Source organism: Erithacus rubecula (genome assembly GCF_903797595.1).
Source record: "Erithacus rubecula genome assembly, chromosome: Z".
In the NCBI taxonomy this organism is placed as follows: domain Eukaryota; kingdom Metazoa; phylum Chordata; class Aves; order Passeriformes; family Muscicapidae; genus Erithacus; species Erithacus rubecula.
This window is the reverse complement of record NC_136661.1, coordinates 8,843,285-8,868,438: the sequence shown is the minus strand read 5'-3', so window position 1 is coordinate 8,868,438 and position 25,154 is coordinate 8,843,285. Positions and strand designations below refer to the sequence as shown.

Genomic DNA, 25,154 nt, shown 5'->3' with positions numbered 1-25,154 from the left:
GACACTGGAAGCCACATCTGCGTGCCCAGTCTTTTCCTGATGACATTTGCACATTAGTTAATAGAGCTGAGAATCACATCCTGCTCATCACACCAGGTGCTCAGTTCCTTGCCCACTATACCAGCTGAACAACTACTCTGGAGTCCAGCAACATGCAGCTCAGAAAGCTCTGCTTTAGGCTATTCCCTGTAGCACCCAGGTCCCTGGAAGAGAATCCTTCTCAGTCAGGAAATCCTTGCTGGCAAATGCACACATCTAAAACTCAGTGCCCTGCAAAAGAGATTGCACAACACAAAGCTTAGGGTGAGATGGAAACCACTGTCACCTGGAGCTTCCCAGACCAATGGGTGGGAGCAATCCTGTGCTCCTCTGCTCCTTGAGCTGGGCAGATGTGAGGCAGTCCTGATTCAGGAGCTGTGCAGCTGCATTCCTGCTGCACCTCTGCCATCAGCCATGCTAAGCAGCAATAGGCACATCCTTGGTTTTCCCAGCTGAAATACACAGTTTTGGCAACACTGGACCAGGAATAGACATCTGCAGCAGAGCTCAGTGCAAACAAGGTCTGGACACTTTTTTTCCCCCTCTTGTTTACTCTCCTGTCTATGGAGGATCTCACAATGAATCAAAGTTACAATTTTGCAGAAGTGCACAGAACATTTATTCAGTTTGACAGAAGTGTACAAAGTTTTCAGAAAGACAAAAAGGCACAAAAAGGCACAAAGCAGGTTTCTTACTGCCTAACACACAGAGAACCCCGTGAATCTGAAAGCAGAAAGCTATCTGACTTCTACACAGGAAAGCAGTGCAGTTTCAGAAGAGTTCTGTTAACTGAAGCCTACTATTTATCCCCCTTTTTTCCTTCTGACCAGTGAGATGGTTTCATCTGGTAAATTTTAATGTGTAAGGACACTTACTGAAATGAGGAACAGTTATAATACAATAACTGATTTAGTGCATCTCCGCACAAAAACTGGCAGTAGTATCAAAATTATAATAGGCTTTGGGACACGAGAAAACACTTAAAATTATGCAATTATGCTCAGATCATTAAAAAAATCCCCTTCTGAGCAGTTCCTGAGCTAGTAGATAAGGAAAATTACCCAACAGCTAAGGGTATATAGCACATTTCAGCACAGACTAGAGCCATCATTCTTACACTGCTGTCTTCTCATGTTATATCACAACTGTTAGAAGGTTACTGATACAACCTCTGAAATCTCAAGTAGCAGACGCATCTTTCTTAGCTCATCCTTGTAAAAATAGGACTCAAGAAAATCAACACTAGCTTTCACAGTCCTTGGTGGTATCTTTACAATTTCAAAATGTTGTTTCCTCTGCTACTCATTGCTTCTTACAAAGCATTTGAGATCATGTTATAAATTAAAGATTATACAGGAAGGGCTTCAAAATAACTTATTTGTTATATTTATCACGGGGAAAATTTTGCATTTACTATTAAATACTAGCCTTAAAGCCAGATGGTCCTACAGAGAACGTCTACAGAAATTTAGAAAAGCAAACACAGTTATCTTTCCAAAGTGTTATTGAGATTAGAAAACAAGTTATCAGAGGCAAACAATCTTTTCCTCTACTCTGGCTCCATTTTCTGCGTTCTGCAGGCTCTCAGTCTGGTGGTTCAGCTGCAGTTCATCCACCTGTGGTGACTGGATGGATCCCTGGTTTGGAATGCTTTTCTGGGGACCCTGGGTCTGTGATGCATTCAGATCTGTAACACAAGAGAAGGACATGTGACAATGCATTTTCTGCCATGCCCAAGCCATCAAAAAGAACAAATTCTGGCATTTTCATTAGCATCATTTTCTAGTTTGCTGCATTTGTCTAGAAAGAAAAACACGACTCTAGAACAAATTATACCACAGCCTGGGAAGAGGTATACCCAAAGCTAGTGAAATCCATTCAAATAATAATAATAATAAATGTGTAGCCTTACTTTACTAAACAGACAAACAAGAATGGAAAGACATAAATGAGGTTAGGATTGAGCTGGAGGGAAACACACAGCATATAATCAGTACCTTTGTTAGTAATAAGACAGTTGTGACATTAATACAGTTTCCATCATTACACAAAATTCTATTTGTAAGCCTTCCTTTCATGGATTCAGAAGAATTAAGTGAGCAAAGTTAAAAGTCGACATGGCTGGCACTTGCATTCAGCTTTTTCTACCAAGTGTGTTTATTTGCACAAACTACCTACTCTATTCTGTCTTGATCCTTTTGGTTTGACATGGAGAGAAACACTTGCATCCAAACACTAGAACATTATTTCACATGGATCTTGTTATCTTTCCAATTTTCTCCCATAAATGCAGAGAATCAGGTACTTGTTTCCCAGCATTGCACAATGAACACTTCCACGTATAGCTTAAAAAAACAAAACAACACAACTACAGTTGGGTTTTATCCCTAGTCAGCATTCTGTAGCACTTTGGGGCCTCAGGAACTGCATCTCAGTAGTTGGCTTTTCTACACCTGTATTTCTTCAAAGCAACTTTACCATAAAAATAAGCTGCATAACAAAGAATGTGTATCCTCATACATAGGGATGAAAAGGATCTGTAATGGATATGCTGCAATTCTATTCAATGTAATCTTAGCCTGACCAACTCTTCTAGTACATCAGGAACATCATTCTATTACATCTACTACATTTTCTCTCTCAAAAAAGGACTCTGAAGAAAGAAAGAGTTTGGAACTCCTCATACAGCATGCCAGAAGCATGCAAACTAAGAACAGGGGTTCCTTGAGCCTTCATCATTCATGCAGAGCTGAAGAGACATTTCATGCTAGCTCTGGTCCCGACCTCTCACATGCATGTGCAACAGAAATCTATTATGAAGGATCTATTTGGGTTTTTGCACACCATGTCACTTAACTGGTGGCAATTCATAATGACACCTGCCCACATTTGGCATTCCTCAAATATATGTGACTTTCATCAGTCCTGTTCACTGAGGCAGGAGTTCAAGGCAAAATGAGTTTGCTGGCAGCCTGAAAAGCCTAGGCTCTCAGGCTGCTCCCTGGCATGGGGTGTGGAGCAGTGTGGGATGATTATGCAATGGGCATGTGGGAACACATCATATCACAGCCTCTGCCTTCAGCATCTTCTCCTCTTTGATATTCACACAGCTGGGGGAGCAAACAGGCTTTGGGGCTGCAGCTCTAGGCATAAGCCACATGCATCTTATTCTTGCTGCCAAGACTGCAGGTCAATGGCAGGCACAAGGTATTTATAAACAAGCTTAGTCATAGTGGGATGACAAAGAATGTTACAAAAATTAGTCTTCAATTGTCTTTCTTTTACTGTTTCATTCTGGATTAAGCTTTAGTCTTGATGACAATCTAGAGTAAGTCTTGACTACAAGTGAGTTATCTGCAATACGTAACACAGCAGGACTTGACTCCCTGACTTAGTCAAACAGTCCTCATGTTTTGAAGATGGTGTCTGTATTCATTTCTTTTTGATGGTCATATTAGAAAGATTGCAATTTTCAGCCCACAGAAGAAAGAAAAAATATGTATGTCTGTCTTTATTAAAACTGGATGCATTCGGTTTGTTTATTTATTAAAAAGAGAAGTTCTTCAACTTCTAAACACGTGCATTTTGGGGTAATTTTACCTACATTAATATTCCTTTTAAGTCCTGTGAGTGTATTCACATTAACCAAGTTATGTGCATAAGAATACCAGTGAGTCAACACTTATTTGAAAGATCTGTTTCCAAAGTTTATAAAGTACATAATTTGAGAAGCCTAATTACAAATTTGAAGATACATAGAAAAGAAAGAAAAACACCTTACATGAAGTTATTTTCCACCATCAAAACTAAACTAGTAATTGCTTCACCAATTAAAACAGTAGCTGTTTCCAAACCATTTCTCATTAACTGCTACAACTATAAGCATCAGAGCTCAGCATGGAAACTGTCAGCATTCTGCAAAAATAAATCAGATCCTGTCACTATCAAAATAAATAAATTATTTCTTGCTAGCATATCTGCTTTTCTTTTTTTTTCTTTTTTTTTTTTTTTTCTGAATATGTTGCACCTGGAAAACCCAAACAGCAGGAAAGCACCCAAGAGGTAAAAGCACAGCTGCTACTGGGGCAGTGACTGGCTTCAGGCTGGAAAGGTTGTGCTTAATTTAACTGAAGAGGGAAGGGGCTGGTTTTGGATGCACTTCAGGTGGCACTCAGTGCAGACTAATAGAAGCACAATGTGTCCCCAAGGCCAGCACACCCAGCCTGCCATCAGGGAGGGTGGCTGCTGGGCTCTGCCCTGTGCCATGCTGGAAGCAGCTGAGCCAGGAGGACAGCTGGTATCACAGGCAGCAGCGTGATGTGCCCCGAGAGCAGATGCATGTCAAGAGTGGAAGCAGTGCTAGAAATAGCAGTAACAGTTTCAGGTGAAGGGAGAGTGGGGAAAATTGGGCTGAACTTCCAGTCATCCTTGGTTCTTACAATGTAGAGCAGTGACAGCAGCCAAGAAGCTTCCCCAGCACAGGGAAACTGAGTCCCCCTTGTCACCTAGAAGGAGAAAAGTGGGAGAACTCTTCCTCTTGAAATGCTCTTCGAAAAAAAAGGAATGAAATTTCTGAAACCAGACTTGAAAACATCAGCTGCTGTCTACTAAAGAACTCTGAGAACTGAGGATGCTTAATAAAAATTAAAAAGAAAAGTAGTTATTTGTGCAGACAGCAAGGCAAAGGGGCTGATACCAGAAAGCCAAGACATCCAAGCTCTCCCATGCTCCCCTGGCAGCTGGGACACCCATGGGAGCTCCCCAGCCCCTCTCCAGACCCATTCTCTGTTGCACTGAGGCAAACATCAGAATCCACTGTGGACCAAGAGTCAGGTAAGTACAGACCATTGGCCTTTTCTGAGCTTCCTTCAATGTGATTGTAATTCACCTGTCAACATCAGCCATAAAATGAGCTCTGTGCTATCCCCTTTGTTTAAATTCAGCATTTAGTTATCCTTTTTTTTCTGTTCCCCTCCAAGCTGCAGATGCTCTCTCTGGCAGGCTGTGTTAGGCTCAACAGAACACCCACCAGACCAGCACCCACAGCACCAGCACCCAGCAAAAGCTGGGTATGGCCCCTGCCCACACCCTCCTGCCCAGGCTGGGCTCTGCCTGCTGCCCTGCTCCCACACCCTCGCAGAAAGGACAAACAAAAGGACTGTACCTGGCCACAACCATCCGCTGGCTCATTTGCACTGCTTTTCTTTCATAGTTAGATAAACCCAGAGAATACTCCCCTGACTATTTCCTAAGATCTAACAAAACTGAGCTGTAGCTCAGATCCTTCCACAATCTACTCTAGACACAGCTTTCTGCTCCTTCCCACTTCTGCACTGGCCAAGAGCTGCCAGTATCTCTTTGCACCCTGGACCCTCCTTATATGCAGAATTTATATGCAAACTGAAACACCCTTTACCTGTTTCTCACTTACTAAAAGCATATTTCTCCTCAGTATTCCAGGTAACTCTTTCCTAAGAACAAGCCAGATCTGGAGCTGCATCATGGATACCCCAGGTAAAAGCAAACAGCAGACCAGAGAAATCCACTCCTTCAAAGTTGGGCTGGTCAAACTCCCAAGGCAAAAAAGGGCATGCTTGAGGCTGGTGACCTAATATTAGGCAATCTGTGACAGCATTTCAGCCTTTTGGGGACCTGTAGCCTGTGCCACACCTCAGTGTTAAATACTCCTAAAGTATAGCTTTTACTCCTTTTAATCTCAGCTGAGATAATTTCATTAAATAAAGAAACCCCAGGCATTCTCAGCAAAATTTTTGCAAAAGGAGTTAGAAGCTGTTTTTAGCAAATTATGGATCCAATCACAAATTGTCTCATTCACACAGACACTGTCAAATTCAACACTAAAAACAAATTCAATCTTTTCCCCGTTTTCCTTGAGTTTTGGTCTGGTACCATGAGGACAAGCATCAGGGAACTGCAGAGAGGCACTCTACTCTTTCCATACTGTTTTAGTTCACCTCAGTAACAGCAATGGCAGATGGCCTGTCGTTTGTAGGATCACTTCTCAAAGGACTTTATAAGGGGACCTCAGTTTTCCAAGCAGGGTCTGGGTCCAAACGCTGGACAGTTCCTGGCTGAAAACATGGTACTGTTAGATGGGGAAAAAAAGTAGCATTCTGCATCCTAACTACCCTGCCTTTTTCACAGCACTAAGAGACAGGATTAGTAGTATCTCACAAACTGCTGACAAGGTGAAGGACAAAGGAATGGTATCTGCAGGAATCTGAAATCAATACATACAAAAACAAACAGCCCATGTACCTGGGGGGGTGGGGGATGCAAAAGCCAAGTAAACAACTCATTAGTCACACTGACTCTCACCTCCTGTCTGTTGTCATAGGATGTAAGCACTTCCACATCAAATAAATGCCACAGATTTTCTCCTTCACCCCCTTCACCCCTCCCCTCTCTCCCTCAGGATCAGAGCTCTTGATGTTAAGGCTGGAGTGCCCACAGTGAAGATTATGGGAAGGACAGGAGAACCAAGGCACTAAGAAACACTCCAGGCAAAAAACCTCTTAGGTCTCTGTGTTTTGAATAGAAAGCCTTTAGTGTTCCTCCTTCAGCTCTGACCCTGGTTTCACAGCATCACAGGATAACTGAAGTTGGAAGTGATCTCAGAGGGCCTCAGATTCAAACTCTTCTTCAAAGCTGGGTTAGCTCTGAGGTCAGACCAGGCTGGATACTTTTCTACTTCTCAGTACTTTCTAAAAAGGAAGAACAGAGAAAAAAAAAAAAAAAAAAAAAAAAAAAAAAAAAAAAAGATAACGAAAAAAAAATTTAAAAAAAAAAGAAAGATGGGGCAAGGAGCAGACAATTACCTTGCTGTGACTGCCTGAGATCTGTCACATCAACCTTCTTTACAAAATAAAGCTGCATAAGATGAAGAGCAATTTATGCCACTTTTAGCAACAAATATGTTGAAGACTCACAAAAGCACTAACCTTCTGAAATAATAAATAGAGTTAGGTTTCAGTTTTACATGTACTTTAAACAACTGATACCAAGTTCATTTGGACTGACAGCTGACACATCAGCTTCAGGCCACTGCTATTTGAAATGGCAGAGCTGCTCTACTTAATCCCCCACACTGGCACTCATGCATAATGCAAAACACAAGCAGACACCTAAAAACCAGTGCTAAGTCTCCCGGGTCTGGGATATTCAAAGGAATTCAAGGGTAACAGGCTCTCATTTGCCATCACAGTTCAACAGCAAACGGCAGCCTAACTCCCATGGGCTCCACTGAAAAACCCACTGGCAAATCCCACGGCACCTCTTTGTCTCTAATGATGCTCCCAGTGGTTTCCATGCAGATTCATTAGCCAATTCCCCAGGGAACTCCAAGCACCACAGCCTCTCTCCCTTTCCTCACCAAGATAGGCACCATGACAAGTTTTGATTGCTTTTTTTTAAGGCCTACTAAGACTTTCACCAATTGCAGTGGATTTTCCATACTGCAGGTTCAATTGTTTACAGTTGGTGAAAGAAAGGGAGCATCATGCAATGGTGTGGGCACCTGGAACACCAGGGCATCACCCTAGAACAACCAAGATGCTGCTGCTACCACTTCAGAACAGAACACTTGCTATAGAAAAGTCATATGTAAGCCTTGAAAATTTGAGGAAAATTCCCATCAGTTTCACTGATAGTTGAGACCCACACACCATCAACAAGTCAGGCCCTTCACACCTCAATAAAGCTGATTTCATAGCAGGAACTGAATTTGCTATTGGGTCTCAAAAAAAAAACACCGGGAAAAAGTATTTTTCCAAAAGCTACTAAGGAAAGAGGAGCCTAATCCGTTTCCCAGCTGATTGAGTAAGGCAAGAAATTTGGTCTGGGAATTGTAATGCAGTTATTTACTTTTGACCAGCCCAACCCCGTGAAAAAGCAGCCGCTGCATTTCTTAGGCAAACAACCACCTTCATAAATAAGAGATCTTTACACAAAAAGCAGATGAGGAGTTATTTCAAAAGAGACCTTACATTAATTAGTTTTAGCAGCTTTTGGTGGATTTTTTGTTACAAGACAGAGAAGAGAAGGAATTCAAAGTCTATGATGAATAAAGTCTATACCTCATAACATAACTCTACTGGATTTTTAATCATGGTAAAATTACTGGGATTGCCACTATTCTGCATGTTTCTGCTCTTTGTGCAGCTGCCATCTTTGGTAAAACAATGAGGTTCTGTTTTCTGGTTTTACCTTGTAAGTCTTCAGAGAAGTTTGGTATAGACAATTTGGACCTAATTCTTGTCACAAGAAACACAAAATACACATTTATTCCACTGAAATGGCATTTATCATAAAGTTCCAATTCATACTCCAGGTTTTGGAGTAATATGATGATGCAGTCATTTTCCTTTTATTAAGGCCTAATAAACATACTATTTCTAACACTGGGATTTACCAAAGAAAAGATTTTAAAACTAACTCAAGTTCAGATACTGACAGTGTCACTTTGACACCAGCATGCATATTCATAGCATGCTGATTAAAAATGATTGCGTTGATTAAAATTTTAACCTAGTTACATGGCTATGTTATCAGTTGTATTGGTTTTTAAAACACATGGGTTTTAAGCTATTTTTGGCAGGCTGTTTTTCTAATGCATATCAATAAGACAGACTTAAAAATAGGTCTGAATTGAAATCATAATTTGTCTGTGCATTAAATACCCACAGTCTCACCTTGGCAGAGCTGACTGCCTGACAGCTGTCTGCTTCTGCTTAATATTAATTTATTTAAGTATGAATTCCCCATTAAACTGTCTTTGTGCTAGCTTTGAAGCTTTAGATGGTCAATTACAGACAAACACGTGGTCCAACAGGTATTCTGCTAACAATGAACACATGTTTTATTGACCTACTTCTTTTCCAGCTCATTAAACACAGCTGCACTCAAATGATCAAGAGGAAAGAACCATAAAACCCCAAGAACACTCTTCCTACACAGGATCATAAGGAACGTGACCAGCCGCCGCCGCGGGGCCACTGCCCCACCCAGGGCAGCAGCACACCCACACAGAGCACCTCTCCAGGGGCAGCAGCACACACACACAGAGCACCTCTCCAGGGGCACAGCAACCCCCCTGCCCAGAGACAGCAGTGGGGGAGACATGGGAAACCCCCACAGGCTCTTCTTTCAGGTGTCTAGTGCGGGTGTGAACAAAGAGGGCTGCAACCCTTTCCTCCTAGCCCATCATCTGCTGAAGTCATTTGGCCAGCAGGCTGAAGTCAAAACAAACTGCCATCAGTAAAGAACACTCCTGCTGGAATGTTTGATGGAGAAAAAGAAACCCCATAAAGTCACAGACCCAAACAGCACTTCCAAGGACTCAAGGGACAATGAACCAGCTGTCCTTTCTGCTGCCAGGCAGCACATCCCCACACTTCCCTCACCCACTGTCCCAATTCGAACCCTGAAAATAAAACACTGCAGTGAGGCTTTATCTCCCTCCCTCCAGAAAAAAAAAAAAAAAAAAAAAAAAAGAGAAACAGCTAACATTAACCCTGAAAAAACAGTCTCTGGAACATGAAGTCATTCCCTTTGAAACAAAAGGGGACATTTACACATCAAAACTCTTCTTCTGAGCTGTTACCACAGACAGATGCTAGTGTGTTGATTAGCTGTGCCTCATATTTCATGGACTCTCTTTGTTTGTGGGTTGTTTTGTTGGGGTTTTCTTTCACTTTGAAATAAACATGATATCAAAGACCTTGGCAAAAAATCAGTTCAGTTCCCAGCATTTGGCCAGTCTTTCAGGTGCAACATAAAGAAGTGTGCTCTGGACTTTAGCAAATATTCTCTTGAGTAGCAGAAGGGCACATCTCTGTTACAAAAGCCAAAACGGGGAGGTAATTTATAAAAAACTGAGGTCTCTTCCTAAGCACTTTGGTTTTATAGGGCAATTTCCCAACAACAGACCAGATCCACCACTTCTTTCTCATAAAAGCTGATGAGATCAAAACTCAGAGAGACCAGCAGAAGAACACTAACTCAATATATGGAATTGCTGCTCAAGAAAAAAAATCAGGCAACACATCTGCTTCAAATCAATTACATGCTAATCTTAACCTTTAATAGAAGCTGCGGTTGTTGATTAATACAGAAAAAATACGGGCATTAGTACAAGAGTGAATATCTGAGAGAAGCCTCTTATCTCATAGTCACAGAGACATTGTTCTTTCCCAAGCTCAAAACTGAGGGAAACATTCACTAATTTTTGATTGTGTATTGAGTATTATTACAGTCATTTTTATCCGTTTTCGGCAGGAGGTATACATGCTCATGTTTTCTTCTTGGAGTCCTTGGAAATAATCAAGAAAAAACTGGAAAGTTGCAAATTTCCCAAATTTTGCATTGTAAGTTTAGTGTAATTGATTATTTTGAAATTAGTGCCCTTTTTAACTTTTCACCAAAAACTCTGTGAAAATGTAACTACTGTGAAAACAGTTTGCATAAAAGGTAAAGGAAAAATTGTACATCAAAGCCATAAACCCCCACAATTATCAAATAAGCATGTGTGTATATCCCTACAACTAAGTGCTTTCTGTGAGTGCATGGAGAGCACTTGGATCCACTTTCCTCACTTCTGCTCCCACTTCTCCCTTGTATGAGCAGCACTGCTCTTACCCTTAAGCCCAAATTCATCACCTCCTCCTTCTACACCACCTTTACTACAAGTTTTAAAACACCTGTTCATATAATTTTCACTTTCAGCTCTAAATTAATGTTTAATGCAGGAGCCTTCCTCAGACCTTCATCCCCTCCACAGTGGCACTGTGCTTTAATGTCAAGTTGCTCTGCACAGAAGACAGCTTCCCTGCAGTTCTGTCAGCAACAATTAGCCTTCAATTTTCAAGTTCAATTAATAAAGACAAAAAAAAAATCCTTGCCAAATGCCCTGCTTTCCCTGTCTGTCATGTATTCTTTATCATGGAATATATTTAATGACTTTTAAAGTATATGGGTTTGATTCTTCTTCAACAGACCCTGAACAAATACAGAAAAATTGTACATATTTTTATCATTTATGATCCAGTTCGAGATTGGACTTTTGAGGAACACTCAAGGAATCTCAGCAGGTTACTGTTGGAAGTCTTCCTATTTGATTAAACTATAGCCAACTTCCACACCAGCTCCTCTTCTCTAGTGCCCCACTAAAACTTTACACCCAAAAGAAAGTTTTCCACAGCATCTGGCAATGGGGAATAAGACACTCTATGAAATCTCCTCTAGCAGTTTGGCAGCAGCCACTGAAATTTATTACAAGGCAGTTGGGTGCTCCTGTGATGAATACCAGCAGAAGACAGACAATCTTCCCCAGTGTCTTAATAAATATTTAACAGCAGATGCTGAGGAGGTTTCGTATTACTAACACTTCATTATTTTTGCACAACATGCTACAGGCCATTTCTTGGAATATGTAAAGTATTATACTAAATAATTAAAATGAGATTGTCCTTTTCAAAATAAGCCAGACAGATACACTTGGTGATTCAGCTACACGGTTTTATAGGGTGTGTTTGCATACTCAGTATCTTGCAAAATTTGATCATCCATAAACAGCTTCTCTAGCTATTAGGATGAATTATTTATTTAGGCTAGTGCATCTATTTCAGATTTCATTACAAAATGTATACAAATATTTTAATGTGCTAAAGCAGGGCACTGCAGTCAGGTCTCCATCCACAGAGAGCATTTCCCAGTGAAAACAAAGACCTCCAAGGAATCTTATTGACATCAAAACCAGCAAGGCTGTTGTTTTGTGGCCCTTTTCCTGAGACATCACCTCTTTCCTTGCTAACCAAGTCCTACCTCTGTACATCCCTGTGCTGGAGCACAGGATCCAACCCACTATAAATCAGCTGTCTGGCTAAAAACCCTCTGCCCATCATTTTCTGCTTTGAAATGTTCTCTTTTCATCCCTCTACTTTCCTGGAACCTCTACCTACTGGAAAAAGCTAATCTAAGTAAAGAATAAATCTGCATATAAGGGTGATCATCCACACAATTCCGATTTCATTGACACAGATAATTCCACTGAATCCATAAACCACCACAGTTTAGTTGGTGGAAGCATAAGGTGTGAGAAAACCAAGAAAGATTCAGGCATCATCCTGTTGCTGTTTATTATGTCTGCAGTCAATGAGAGTCTGATTTTGGTGTGCAGATTTGCACCAGCACCAGTGGTTCCTCAAAAGACAGGATTAGGCAATCTCTTTTACTTCATTCACAGCCTTAAAGATGTGTGCTATTTTAAATTTCTCTCCACAAATGAATGAACTCTAAAGGAGAAGATAATAGAAAGAATAAAATCAGGCAGGCATTGCACAGGATAGGCATTACTTACATTAATGTACAAAAGAAAACCAGAATATCATTAACTGCCTTAATTAAAGGGTTAGGTTATAGTGCTGCATCTACTGTGGTTATTTTCAGAAATGAGAAATGTATTTTGAGATGAGAAAATCAGTAACAGAACAACAGAACCTGACAGCTACAGAGGTGAAAAGCAAGTGTTACTCGAAGTACACTAATTGTAGATGACACATAATGACATATTTTTCACTTCAGTATCACACTGCTATGCAATTTAATCCCTTTAGCCACTTGCTTTAAATAAACAGCAGCATTATTCCAAAGAGTTAAAAAAAAAATACTTCCTCTCTGATTCATTTCCACCAAGTATCTCAGAGACACAGAAGTCTTTCAGCAGAGCAAGAAAATCAGTATTTTGTGGTATGGAGAAAAGGCAAATTTACTCTTGTCTGTCGCAGAGTCAAAAGTGTGAGATTAGTTGTTCCAATAAATCAATGAGATTTTGAACTTGGAAGATGCTGGTGCTGATGTTACTCAGCTTCATATTCTTACATATTTCCATTCAATTTTATTCTCATTATAGCTTACACTGAGCACTGAATGGACTGTCTTCACCTGTGTAGCCATCCACACTAAGAGTAGTAGGGATATGTTGAACACAGAAAAATCACTTTGGATTTGCTCCAATTGATTTAAAAAGACAAAAAAATTAAATAAATGCAAAATATCACACCTACTCAGGAAGCTCCCTGACAAACTGGGTGCTCCATGTGTCATATCATCCTTTGCTTTTTAAAAACTTTCCTCTTCCCAAGTAAAAATACCCAAAAAAAAATCACTGTATGGGATAATGAAAAAAAATGGCACTATCACAAATATTATTAAGCATACAAAAAAAAAATAGGCTGAAATGTATCTTCACGTGCAATTCTGCAAGTTGTAAGGGACTGGCCTGTCTCTGACTCCACAGATTGCTGTTATAAAGTGTGTGCTCTATGGGCATACACAGAACTTACCTTCAGTTACATTCCAGCTCTGAAAAATCAGATGTACTCAGAAGGAGTTCTTTCAGCAAAAGCAATATAAAAATTAAATCACAATGATCACATATGCAGATATGTGGTGACTTTTTGGGGGGATGTTGCTAATCATTATTTACCAGGTTCCAATGATGAAAGCAATCTTATTCTGCAAAGTCCTCGACATGGGATTTCATCTGCCACCTTCAGCGCTGGCAGCAGTAGCTCTGCATCTGAATAACTCCCTGAGTTACTGAGATTTGATCCTTGCCAAAATCCAGTCTCGAGACAAAGAGCCTGTACCACTACAGCTGGCTTTTTAACACTGCAGTGCAAAGCATTTTTCACTTGTTTTTTCACATTTGCATTAATTTTACATTGTATATGTCTCCTGACTGCAACAAATTCACATTAGCACAATTATTAGAAAAGAGCCAGGACTACTGTTCTCAACTTCCCTGATGCAAACATAAAGCAGGCACTTTTATGCAATGTCATTAGGCCACAACTTTAGCTTAAGTAGCCTTAGTGGTGGTTTAACCAGCCAAAAACCAAACCCCACACAGCCTCTTGCTCCCTCACCTACTGAAATTATTGGGGAGAAAATCAGAAGGGTGAAAGCTGGAGAACTCATGGGCTGTTTAAGGACAGTTTAATAGGGAAAACAAGGGCTGTGCACACAAGCAAAACAAACCAAGGAATTAATTCAGTGCTTCCCATAAGCAGGCAGGTGTTCAGCCATCTCCAGGAGAGCAGGGCTCCACCATGCCCAGCTCACTTGGTTACTTGGGAAGACAAATGACAGCTCCACAAATGTCCCCTCAGCTTTCCTGCTTCTTTCCCCCACTTCATGCACTGAGCTTGGTGCCACATGGTCTGGAACATCCCTTTGGTCAGTTTGGGTCATCTGTCTTGGCTCTGTCTCTTCCCAACCTGCCAGTCCCCTCACCAGTGTGGCTGTACCAAAGCAGAAAAGGCCTTGGCTCTGTGCAAGCCCTGCTCAGCAATAACAAAAACATCTCTGTATATCAACCCTGTGTTCAGCACAAATCCAAAACACAGCCCCATGCCAGACACTGAGAAGAAAATTAACTCTACCCCAGCTGAAACCAGCAAAACTGCACTGTTCTAAATGCCAAGTAATTCAACAAAGGGAAACCAAAGCAAATGAATCTGATATACAGTTTTAAGAACAGATTCAACAAAGTAATCACAATTAGCATAATCCGCCTTAAGGTATAGGAAGGATATTTCATATAAACTATAAGGAGTTACAGGATACTACACATTGTTTCTGGAATTGCTTTTTCTGTCACAAATTAAATATTTTAGATCTCTAGAAACCATTTACTTTGATGAAAGCCACTAAAAATGAATTCTTTTTCCAAAATCAACTATCTCATTTGCTTATATGCATATATGTACAACTTTCTGTCCATTAAAGAAGATTTAAATTACATTAGCTAAATAGAGTCCTATCTTTGTTCCTTGGCTGTGCATTTGGCTGTTTATGATCACAGGTTTTCCTATGCTCCCCATAAAGATTTAAACGATGTTTTTCACTGCATCACATGTATAGATCCTTCATACTAAATGTCTGAGGCAAAACCTTCCCACATTCAAGTTTCAGTGGTTTTCCAGATCTATTACTTTTCAATTCTATTTCTGTAGCTACAACATCTGAATAAATGAAGTTAAGGTAGCAGCAGCAAACATTGCTATTTGCTTCAAAGCTTAGAAGAATTAAAATTGCATTGATTTCTGAAATCAAAGAGGTGAATCCATAGGTAAATCCTTTGGCATAACTTTGGCTAGTAAACCTGACATGTCAATTAAATGCAAGACTAATTTATTCAATTCTCAGTCTAGTTGGCACAAAACCTATACTTCCCCTCCTTCCTAATTAGCTGAAGTACTTTCTTCTTTCATGCAGATAATTTCATCACCATTATTGTAAAGCATTAACACATTTTTCTTTCAATCATATTTTCCTCCTGTTGACTGACACACCTTTTCTAGTGAGGTTACTTATGCCAGTTTCAGCTTTGTGGGAACTTGCCTGAAGGTCTTTACTAAAGTTCCCTCCCATGATATATAATCATGATGTTAGCTATGTGAAGAGACCTATGTCTTACCTTAGGAAATATGAATGGAAAATTATGCACAGGAGTAAGGGAGCCCTTTCCATTTCTGTGTATTTGTGAAGCTTAATTGAATATATGGTAGAATACTGTATGATTAACTCCCTGGAAATTAGTCTAGATGGTGCTACTCTTTAAATAATTTAAGGGGTTTTATTTGAGAGAGAAGATTTCTTACAAAATAGCTAATAATTCTTGGAAAGTTAGTCAAACCCAAGAAATTCCTTTTGTATACACACAAAACTTCAACTATATATTATGTCCGGTCATGTATGTATGTGGTAAGTGGGTATCAGCAGTAAACCATACTCAGTATTTGTTTCTTAGTTCTACACTGACTAATTATTTAAGAATATTTTTTGAAAGATGACTATGAGACTTTATACAAAAAACTAGCTGGAAAATGCACAAAAATGCCATGAAACATTCATCCACCTGAAAATACTGAAGATTTCAACTAATTTTTAAGTTCTTTCCCTCATTGCATTTAAGTTTTAATTCAAGATTATTGGATCTGACTATATCCTGCGGAGGTGTCAGGAAGAAGAGGCACAAGGCTGGAGATTTTCTGAAACTCTGCAAAACTCTCTGGTGATGGAAATATGACCAAAAATACTCAAGGAAAAGGAAAACAGTTTCCTAGTATGAAATGTTTGTATTATTCAATTTGATTAACGTTGCTAAGGAAAATAAGAGATTTGCATTATTTCCACATGCAGAGTCCTTTGGGGAAGTTCAGCACTCTTCTCATTCTCCAGCATCTCCCTGTACAGTGACAGATGCAAGACAGAAGCCAGTCTGAATCATGCAGACTCATACACTGCATAAAATTGTTGTCAGCTTCTGAATCAGAAATGCAACCATAGAATGTGATGTCACATCTTTCTGGGGGGAGGCTTCCAGCCCAGCCCTGCTCCAGCAATGCAGTGGCAGGCTTCACAGCATCATCTGAACCATCAGAATGCAAGGATTTGCTTCCATCCTTTGTATAAGGTGTCTTGTGGCACCACCTGGGCAGTAACTGCACATTTTGCCAACACAGTTTGGTCAGAGAGACTTACACTGGCCTCTTGGGCAGGCTCTGTAGCCAGAGCCTGTTCCCAACAGTACTGGGACTGTCCTGGTGCCCTGTTAACAGGACAAGATAAGCATGTCTATACAGTATGTGTTGACAACAGCTGAACACAAAGCTGGTCCGTTGTGTGTTGAGACACAGAAGCTCCACCAGCTTATCTTAGAATCAGTGCAATCAAACGGGTACAACCCAGTTTAATTAAAAAACTCTCATCCTCTCATGTGGGCTCAAAAGAAAGTATCCTGGTTAGCTTCTACCTGTATGTTTGCCAGTGCAAGCTAAGCCACTTTTGAGGGGTTTAAACCCACATTTGTGTTCCTTTTCAAATTTGCACTAGCTTAGCTAACCTATAAATAAAATGACAACCACAGTCAAACTAGAACAAGTTTCATCAGGCTATTTATTCAGGCATTTTTAGAAATATTAATCTCTTTTACTAATCAACTTGGTTTGCTGTTGTGGTGATGTGACTAGCCTGCCCTACCTTTGATAACATACTATTTTGGCAATCCATATACCAAAGACTAGTAAGGCTATACTGGTTCCTTAATCACACATGTAAGACAATTAACAATTGTACCTGGGTATGTTTTTAATTCCTAATTCTACTGCCCACTGGTCTTTGCTGTGACCTGACCTGTATGAAGCTGGTGTGAGAACAGAAGTTATTCAGCACCACCAGCTGCAGAAAAATGGGAGCTCAAGCACTGCTGCAATGGTGACATGTCATGTCTCCTGAAATTATAACCGTGCAGAAAACCCCACCAGTTTATTTAATCTGTTGCAACAAAAGTGCACCTTTGGCCCCCAAGACTTTTAGCTGTTGTGTTTTTCAATCCTGCTCCACATCTCACACTAATGAAAGAAGTTAGATCAAAACTAATATTGTGCAATGTGAGATATAAACCCCAGGCAGTTCACAGTTTCTCATAAGTTTTTAAGACCTTTGAGAAATTTTCAGTGGATGCAGTGGTTAGATAGGACCTCTTCCACTCATTTTGGTAGCCACCACCAGTAACTACCACGCAGCCTTATATGTCTTTAGGGGTACCAGTAAAATGCAAGAATAAAGAAAGGTAATGCAACAAGAGCTGGTAATGTAACATTTCTAAGTTTACATTATTCCTTAGAAGTTATACAATTGTCTATCCACAGATCTTCCAAGATATTTTCATTCCACAATGGAGAAAGAAACAGGTGCTTGAACACTGATTATCATTCTAAGACATTAAGTCAAAAGCTATTCTAACCAGAAATCATCAAGTAATGCATTTTCAAGTAATATATGTTCTCAATCAATCAATAAAATGCACTTGAAAAAGTGATTTCTGCTCACAAAACAAGGTCAAAAAGCATTAGGAAAAGATTAAAACATTCTGAGTACTATTATGCAGACCAAAAAAAAGAGTTTTGTGGGTCTTTCAGTAATTTTCTGTAATTCTGCTTATTTTCTCACCTATAAATAAGAATCTTGCAAAGAAGCACACAATTGTTTTATTAGAATTTCTTGCTTCCACCACTACCAGCTGTCTTTGTTCCTAGGACTGTTCAGCCAGAGAGGGGGGGCAAACTGCCTGTACTACTTCTTAATTAAATGACTCATTAATTACCATTATCAAAAGAATTCTTTTTGCTTTTGCAGGTAAAAGACATCTGCTGGTAAGGACTAATGGATTTTCACAGTGCACTGGTTACTGCTGGCTGACAAGAAGTGTCCATTTTGATGTCCACCTGATTTTCATTAGTCCCTGCTACCTAAGAACCTGAGATATTCATCCCATACAAACCATCCTCATAAATGAGAGAAGAATCTGATTTGTTGATTCTGCCTAGAGACACACACACTACAGCTTCATTGAAATGGAATTCATTTTCACCGTGTAAACTGTCCAATTGATTATGTCCCACTATCTCCAGAAGGAGGGAAAAAACAACAAAAAACATAACAGAGAATTGTATTTTTACCTTTGATAAGGAAGAGAACCAGAGAATCACACAGTATGTCAAGTTGGAAGGGACTCATAGAGATCATGGAGTCCAGCTCCCTGCCTCTCACTATATAAAACTAAAGTGTATGACTAGGAGCATCATCCTGAAGAATCCTTATAACAGGATGCAGAAGATTGATTGACAGACAGTATGGGAATTCATAGCCCACAGTCATCTAATCTGGCAGAAGTTAACCTCTAAACACATTAAATTTGATATGCATTCAGGAATAAACAGCAATAACGTTAGCAGATCTGGTCTTACCTCAAAAGAAGTAATAACTGCAAAATAACAGACAAAAAGGACCGCTAAATGGGATGCACTGAGCTCTGCTGACTACTTCCAGAGAGTTAATATTTTGCCTCATGGTTCAACAAGGTACCACTTCCCATATATAAATCTGTGTACCCTGCAATCCAAAAATAACACTGTACCTCACATAGACAGGCAATCACAGAGAACAGGGCTGTGGCAGTCAAACTGATGATGGCAAGCAGCTTTAGCAAGCAAGCCATGGCTCCCAAGGGCAGAAAATGCAACTCCTGCAGACTCTTTGTCTGCAGGTGTTTATTAAGACAATCTCTCTCTCTCTCTCACATACACACACACACACACAAAAGAAAAAAAGAAAGAAAAAAAAAAAGAAAAAAAAGCAGGAGTATTAGAGTGAGTTACTGCATAGGTTGAGCTTAATACAAAAACACTGGGCTTGGAATACCAGCTGACTCAAAATCACTCTATCTGTTCCACTGCTGCAAGGAATATGGTAGTGGGAACACGGGAGAAAGAAAACCTTAAGGTCTGGATGGATTCAAAGTCATGTAGTCTACTTGAAAAAAAAAATACAAGTAGCCTTACAAATTAAATATTAGATAACAAAAACTACTACTTTCTGACACTCAGCATTTAATTATTTTGCCTCTCTGTGCAATCCTGATATGCCTCTACCAGACTATTATCCTTCAACTTCCCCTCCTCGAAAGATTTCAGAAATCACGTCCATCAAAGCTGGAATTTCAGTTTTGGTTTTATCATTGGTTCTTAAGCACTTAATTTTGTTTTATCAGCGCTTCTTAAGCACTGCCAAACAAGTCAAAACTGCAGCACATGCTATGCTAGTAGAAAGTGGTTTCGTTTGGGCTAGCAAGCATACATGGGTAAGTCACGTTCACACAGTGTTCACAAAAGCCAGATGAAAAGGGGGAGGTCAGAGGCCAATCCTTTACCCCCTCCTGCAGGCACAATCTTAGATGCCAAATGGTCTCTGCCTGTTATGGGTGAGTTGCCACCTGAAAAACTATGGAGGTGATGGCTTAAAGAAAGGCTCTACAGGTTTTCTTGTGAGAACAAAAACCTGAGAGGAAAAAAAAAGTTTTTTGGGTCAGTGAACTTTCCATACGTGGAGAAGCCAGACAAAATGTTTTGATTTTCAGGTGCTTTAGAGAACAGTTATGGAAATCAAGACCACACCCACCACGCAGGTATTAGAGATGAAGACCTGCCTGGTAGGTGAGCACTCAGACAGCTGAGTTCAGAGCCAGACTGCATCCTTCATCCTTAACAAAAACCTAATCGTTTTTAGTATTGAACACTTAAGCAGCTTTGTGGCTTCTTTAAGTTGTACCTCCAAACAATAAGCATCTCCAAGGATTTACACTGTCAGGGATGGAGCCCCACACCAAACTCTTCCTCTAGGGGGCTGGTTGCTTTGGGCAATGGGGCAGCAGTGGGGTTCACAACAGCCTGGTGTTTGTTACTCCTGGAAGTGTACCTTTTTCTCCCTGGAGATAGTAGGCCAGGAAGAAAACAGCTGCCTAAAACTTCATTAAGCACTTTCTATGCTTAAGCATTACAACAATTTAATTTTCCTACAAGATGCAGAGACACAATGTATCTTACAAACACAGTACCAAAGCAGAATAAAACATAGATTCTCATATTTATAATTTCTGTCTTCTCTGTTTAATAAATATCTGCCCAAGTTTGGGTTTTGTAAGGTATCCAGCTTAAAATCACAGAATGGTTGCGATTGGAAAGGACCTCTAGAAGACATCTGGTCTAACCAACCCTGCTGAAACAGGGCCACATAGAGACAGTTGCCAAGGACCATGTCCAGGTGGTTTCTGAATATCTCCAATAATGGAGACTCCACACAGCTTCCCTGGGCCAGGACTCCATCACCATCACAAGAAAAGAGAGTTTTCTGACATTTCAAAACAAATCTTCTGTGTTTCTGTTTGTGTCCATTGCCTCTAGTTCTGTCACTGGGTGCCACTGGAAAGAACCTGGCTCCATCACCCTTAGAACCTCCATTTAGGTATTTTTATACATTAGAAGGAGCCCCATTGATAAGAATCGCATCTTCTCTGGACTGAATCCTCTCAGCCTTTCCTTACTGGACAGATGTCCCTGCTTCTCAAACAGGCACTTCACCAGACATCCATCCTCCTGTGTCTACCTCCTCTCCTCCCCAGAGCTCTATGCCTTTCTTGTACTGGGAGAGCCAGATTCCAGGTGTGTCCAGAGCAGAAAGGAAGGCTCCCTTCATTTGACCTACTAGCATTTGACCTACATTGTTTGCTCATGTTCTACTCCAGGACTCTCAGGTCCTTTTCACAGAATCATAGATTCATAAAGGCTGGAAAAGATCTCCAAGATCATTGAGTCCAGCCTTTGACCCAACACACCACCATCACATCAACTAAATATATCACTAACTACCATGTCCAGTTGCTTTCTGAACACTTCCAGGGGTGGTGACTCCACCACCTCCCTAGGCAGCCTGTTTCAATGCCTAACCACCCTTTCAGCAAGGAAATTCTTCCCAACATCCACACCAAACGTTCCCAGTCACAGCTTGAGGCCATTTCCTCTTGTCCTTTTACTAGTTAACTGGGAAAGAAGCTGACTCCCATCTTGCCACAACCTCCTTTCAGGCAGCTGTAGAGTCAAGCTGATCTCCAGTTGGTATCCCCATTAACTACCCATGCATGAGGTTGCTCCTTCCCAGTGGCAGGACTTCGCACTTTCCCTGCTTAAACTTCATGAGATTCAAAGAATCTTGGATATGCCTGTATCTCACCTTCCCACATGCTCACTCATTACATTAAGATCCAACAAACATCCTGGCCTATTGTCAAGGCAGGTTCCTAGGAATGCAGTCAGGGGTGTAATTACAGCAGGAAAGCACAAACCTCATAGTCCCCTGTGCGTGAAAACAGGCTGTTTTGCTGACCGTGCTTCCAGTGCCACACCAGTTTCCTCTGCATTTTCACATTTTCTCTTTCTCTCTCCACCATTTCCTGTCCCTCCTGGAGCCTCTCCAGGCTCTGCTGGTACTCGTGCAGCTGCAGCGCCAGCGCCTGCCGGCCCTGCTCCAGCAGCCGCTCCTCGCACTCGCAGTGCCGCTGCCGCTGCGCCATCCGGCTCTGCCGCGCCTCCTGCTCCCGCTGCCGCTGCTCACACTCGCGCAGCCACCGCTGCTGCTCCTGCTGGAACTGCTGCTTCAGCTTGTCCGTGTCCGCCAGCTCCACCCTTTGCTTCTCCAGATTCCGATATTTCTCTTGTTCCAAAACGAGGTTTAGCCGAGAGCCGTGGCTCCGACCGGTCTTCTCATTCTCTTGCAGTAGTAACCTATGGAGCTCTTTGTGGCTGTCCTGGATAGCTAGTGCTGCCTAGGCACCGCAACAAAATCAGACACAAATGTTTAAATATCAGCATTAATCCATGTCTGTGATTTTACACAGAATCATTATATAAAAATGCTTCCGTTTTTAGGGAGACGTTATTCCTCAAGCAAATAAAGAAAATTCTGTGGTAATGCCTTTACAGAGAGGTATTTCTAAAATAAAACTCTACTCTTTTGTGCACTACTAACAAAGCTTCTGGTTTACACTTGGTATTATTATACATGTTTATGTTACAGCTGTGCATATGCATTTCAATTACAGCTGGGGTCATGTTCTGTCAGAGGAAGTAAAGACACATAGGAAAAACAATATTTCATGGTTGAAGAGGGCAATAAGGCATTGGGAATGCTGTACTCACCCAAGAATTCCTAACACAGCTGTGCTTTACACACATAAAACTGCATTGTTTCTAGCAGAGCTCATGCTGACTTTAAGGCTCTCCTTGCTAACCTGCAACATTGCAGTCCAGCTAACATCAGTCCTACAGGCACCTGCCAGTATGCCATGCCACCAGGACTGTACTACACACACCTGACCAAGGCCTCAGTGCAAGCACAAACCTGCACTACAGTAGGGGCTTCAGGTCTGATGTTCCTGTATTACAGCCCAGAGCTCTATATTCCATCCTTCACAACATTGTTGTCACACTGTTTGCATTAAAGGTTGTGACATCCTCCAGTGACACAAAAGCAAACAGCTGGGATTAAGAGGAAGAAAACCCTAGATCTATTGAGGCACTTATTGCACTGCTTATGTTCAAGAGCTGACATGGGAATCTATTTCAGCAGACATTCCACATAGCCCCACAACCCCATGCTGTCCACCCTGGAAAGTTTTTAACTTCATGCAATGTGCCATCTGCACTTTACTTGGCTCTTCCTCCAGTATTGGGTCAGTTCCAGTGATTTGCAAACAGGACGAGATCCTCTGCTTGTTTGGCACCTAACTGTCCATTCATGGTCTCAGCAATTAAAGGCATGATCCCAAACCTCTCTTTAGTGTCCCTTTTTGTTTTTCAATGACTCAAAAATTTTGCCTGAATTACAAGATTTTTATTTTGCTTTTGCATTGCTTCAATACACTTAACTGCTAAGCCCAAGGTGTCCAGGATTACTATGAAATATGCTAAGGTCAATAGGGTCTAAAAATTAAGTATACTCACATGAAACATTTAAAAATAGAATTATAAAACTGCAGCTAAATAAGAAGTAAGTTAAGACCTTCAAACTTAGCATAAAAGAAGCAAATATTTCAGACTAAGAAGTAGATCTTACAGAATATATAAAGTAAGTGTGATTTAAAAATCAAAAATGAACTGAGCTTGCTACCTGAGCTACCTGGCAAAGTTACTGCTTACTACTAGCCAGCAGAACAGTCTAATCAAAATACAAATTTTTTCCAATTTTTTGAACTATAATTTCAGAAATCCATATGTGGAATGACATGATTTCATTTTCCTGTTAGGTTTTTGGACTGTACAGACATCCTCTTTTGGGAGAGGGACTGATCTCCAAGCAAGTTAATACTACTCAGTTCTTAAAAGAAACTTACCAATGATGTAGAATAGAGCTATATTCTGTGACAACTTATGCAACAGTCAGTAGAGATCAGTATCAATTAACATAATGTCTAAAAGTAGGACAACATGAAAACAAATCTTTAAATTATTAGGACAAATTAATTGCTCTCTGAAGTTAGTAGTGGAGTAGTCACCTGCATGCTGTATAAGAGACGGGTTAAATTCTGGATTGCTTGTATAATCTAGAAAATAAAAGAGAAGATTTTCAAAGGTTTGACCACTGTTAACTAAATAGTTACTATGTTCTGTCTGTGTTTTAAATTAACTCACCTCTGTCCCTGTAGATCCTGAAAAATTCATACTTGCTCCCTAAAATAAACATATGTAGCTTTAAAATGTTGTTTTAAATTTTAAAATTGTATAATCTAGGGGATTTTTTTAAACTAGTGGAGACATATGGCTACAAAATGTGTACTGAGTCAACCCTTTATGTGGGTGTATTAAAAAGACAGAAGCAACAATCTATTAAAACTAATAATTCATCAGTAATGGAGTTTCCATGGAAATTACTGCATATTCTGAACACAAATGTACAAATAAAACTATTTCATCCACAATTTTAATGCCTTATGAGTAATGCTACAAAGAAAATATATTCAATTCACTCTTTGATTACTTGACAATTTTGAAACACAACAACCAGACTTCTGTACAGCACAGTAGGATGAAATAGCATAAGACTCTTCAAAAATAAAGATAATAACGTTCTAAGAAACTAGAAAGAAGTCATGCTAATGAATCACAAAAAATACCTTAGGTGTCCTGTGAGATGCTGTGCCCAGTACACTCTACAAGAGGCACCAGCATGGTCACTACTGTCATCTGCAGCAAGGCACAGCCGCTTCACACTTTCCATCCTGCTCCCTTTTCCTGAGAAGCTGACTAAATTGTGGGTGAAGCTACCCATAATCCCTTCAGCATGAAGAACAGTTCCTCTGAGAAAGATAAGGTGAAATGGTGGGGACTGTTTCAAACACAATACTGTCTGAGACTATGCTGAAAAGACTTCCTGTATGATTTTTCTCTTTTTCTTTTCCAAAGACGCAAAGGAGAGTTTGGGGAATATTTGTTTTCTCTCTGATTCTCTTAAGTTCTCCACTGAGTCTCATTTTCCACCACAGAGAGCAAGGCATCTGCTACGTTTAGATGCAATAAATGAAAATGAAAATGAGAAAGACCAGCCCACTAAATATAACCCAACAGAGACACCCATGGGGCAAAAGGAGTACCAGCTGCATCGTTTCCTCTGCTACTCTTTCTCTCATTATCTTTCTTCAT

General features: G+C 40.4%; 1 protein-coding gene across 15 annotated transcripts in view; it reads right to left on the bottom strand.

The window, feature by feature from the left end:
* Positions 1 to 1,564: 1,564 nt before the first annotated feature.
* The window catches only part of ARHGEF28 (Rho guanine nucleotide exchange factor 28), a 109,284-nt gene continuing 85,694 nt past the window's right edge, over positions 1,565 to 25,154 (bottom strand). For 13 of the 15 annotated variants that reach the window (XM_079329969.1, XM_079329977.1, XM_079329978.1 and 10 more), the window contains 4 exons: positions 24,147 to 24,185; positions 24,011 to 24,058; positions 21,803 to 22,282; positions 1,565 to 1,726 (listed from right to left, as the gene is read on the bottom strand). In XM_079329969.1, the coding sequence (XP_079186095.1) occupies positions 1,721 to 1,726; positions 21,803 to 22,282; positions 24,011 to 24,058; positions 24,147 to 24,185 (573 nt within the window). In that variant the 3' untranslated portion in view covers positions 1,565 to 1,720. The remainder of the gene's footprint in view (positions 1,727 to 21,802; positions 22,283 to 24,010; positions 24,059 to 24,146; positions 24,186 to 25,154) is intronic. The other 2 variants (XM_079329979.1, XM_079329980.1) reach the window with 1 other exon arrangement.